The 2,064-nt window shown below is 62.6% G+C and overlaps 2 protein-coding genes across 2 annotated transcripts in view; both read right to left on the bottom strand.

The window, feature by feature from the left end:
* TTC4 (tetratricopeptide repeat domain 4) overlaps positions 1-610 on the bottom strand; it is a 10,251-nt gene extending 9,641 nt beyond the window's left edge. Inside the window, exon 1 of the mRNA XM_085308181.1 lies at positions 385-610. Within this exon, the coding sequence (XP_085164307.1) occupies positions 385-610 (226 nt within the window). The remainder of the gene's footprint in view (positions 1-384) is intronic.
* Positions 611-731: 121 nt separating this feature from the next.
* PARS2 (prolyl-tRNA synthetase 2, mitochondrial) lies at positions 732-2,059 on the bottom strand (the record flags this gene model as incomplete). Its single annotated transcript, XM_085308180.1, has 1 exon — positions 732-2,059. A coding segment is annotated over one exon (1,326 nt), but the record flags the coding sequence as incomplete, so codon positions are not given.
* Positions 2,060-2,064: the final 5 nt, after the last annotated feature.

Raw genomic sequence — 2,064 nt, 5'->3', positions numbered from 1 at the left:
CCCCGCCCCGCGAGCCCCTTGGCGGGCAGCCCCGGAGCCTTCGGCAGCGCCCTGAGACGCGCGCTAAACGCCGTGCTCAGCCCCGGCCGCCGCCGCCCTGCTGCCCCGGGCCTGGCCACGGCACGGGGAGCTGCCCAGGAGCGCAGCTGACACGGTGCCACCCTCCGGGGGAGCCCCAAGGGGATCCCGGGAGCCCCGCGCTGCCGCCTCGCCCTGCTCCCAGGCCCAGTTACTTCCACCAACAGCAGCAAAGCAGCCAGGATGTTTTTACCCCCCACCTTCCTGAAACCGGTCTGTCACCGCTCCCCAACGGTGTCAACAGCAGCCACCGGCAGGATCTCCCCAGCTGCATCTACCTGCAGGCCTGGGGTCAAGAGGCCTCACACCAGGCTTCATTTCCTGCCAATTCAGAGCACCAAGGCATTTTCACAGTGAAAAGAGCTCTCACGCTCACCAGAAGGAAGAGACCTCTTTTCTTTCCCTCTAAAGATCCAGCACTCAATAATTCACTGTCTGAAAGAGGCTGATAAAAACCCCTCTCCCTTCTCCAGTGCTGCTGCCTCTGCTGCTCTACACATTCGATGGGGGAGATGTCAACCGCCTGCACCATGCAGGCGACTGAGGGCTCGCCCCCTAAGTGGCACGAGGGTACATGCAGCTCCTGCGACTCCTTGGAAAGGACCTGGGGCTATTCAGACACATTCAGTGTAGCACAGACTCAGAGATCACAATTTTAAGGAACTCGCACTTTACTCAGCAACTCAATGACACCTTCCCTGGTGAGGAACAGGACCTCGCCAGTGTTTTGACTCCAAACCTCAAACACGGCGGGATCTTCACAAACCCTCTTCCCAGCTATTATCACATACGGATAACCCAGCTTGTTGGCATCCTTTAGTCTTTTGCCAATGGTCAGTTGGGTCCGGTCATCCAGCACCAAGTCACCGCTGAGCTGAGGCACAACTTCAGCAAGGTCATCATACAGGCGCTCCATGAGCGCGGCTCCCTTCTCCTCCTTGCTGCCCTTCTTAGGGGGAATGAAGCAGACYTGGTAGGGGGCAATGAGGCTTGGCCAGCGGATGCTATCCTCCGTGGAAAGCACTTCAATGGCTGCTGCCAGGATGCGAGTGACGCCCAGGCCATAGCAACCCATTTCTGCCAGCTGGAGCTTGTTCTCGGCAGAGTAAAAGGTAGCATTGAACACCGAGGAGTACTTGGTGCCCAGATAAAACGTGTGCCCCACTTCTATCCCTCTGGTTACGGTCAGCGGTTCCTTGCATGTGGGACAAGTTGTTTGCTCTGCACTTATCATTTCCACRTTGGCCGCAAAATGCCCGGCAGGGCACAGGGCCAGCCTGTCCTCGCCGATGTCAGCTGGGAGCTGGAACTCGTGCGACATGGTGCCCCCGATGCTGCCCGTGTCTGCCTGCACCTGCACAAAGTGAAGGCCCAGGGCCTCGAACACGCGGCGGTAAGCGTGGCACACCAGGCTGTAGGTGTGGYGTGCCGCCTCTTCAGAGGCGTCGAAGGTGTACATGTCCTTCATGTAAAACTCCCGGCTGCGCAGCAAGCCGAAGCGGGGCTTGGGCTCGTCCCGAAACTTCCTCGTGACCTGGTAGAGGCGGAGGGGGAGCTGCCTGTAGGAGAGGTTGGTCTGCGYGGCCACCAGGTCCGTGACCATCTCCTCGTGCGTGGGCCCGAGGCAGTACTCCTTGCCGTGCCGGTCGGCCAGGCGGAAGAGCTCGGGGCCCATGCGGTCCCAGCGGCCGCTGGCCCGCCACAGCTCCGCCGGGCTCAGGCTGGGCATGCTCATCTTCTGCCCGCCGACGGCCTGCATCTCCCCGTCGATCACCCCGAGGAGCTTCTCCAGCGCCCGCACGGCCGACGGCAGGTAGTGGTAGCAGCCGGGGCCGGCGGGGCAGATCAGCCCCGCCTGCACCATCAGCCTGTGGCTGCGGCAGGCCGCCTCCGCCGGCCGGCCCGCCTCGCCGCCCGCCTCGCCGCCCTCCTGCAGGCTCAGCGGCTGGAAGAGCCGCGACACCCGCAGCCGCCCGGCCGCGCCGT

This window comes from Rhea americana, unplaced genomic scaffold, assembly GCF_003343005.1.
Source record: "Rhea americana isolate MKP2758 unplaced genomic scaffold, rheAme1 scaffold_27, whole genome shotgun sequence".
NCBI classification, from domain to species: domain Eukaryota; kingdom Metazoa; phylum Chordata; class Aves; order Rheiformes; family Rheidae; genus Rhea; species Rhea americana.
This window is presented reverse-complemented; position numbering and strand designations above follow the sequence as displayed.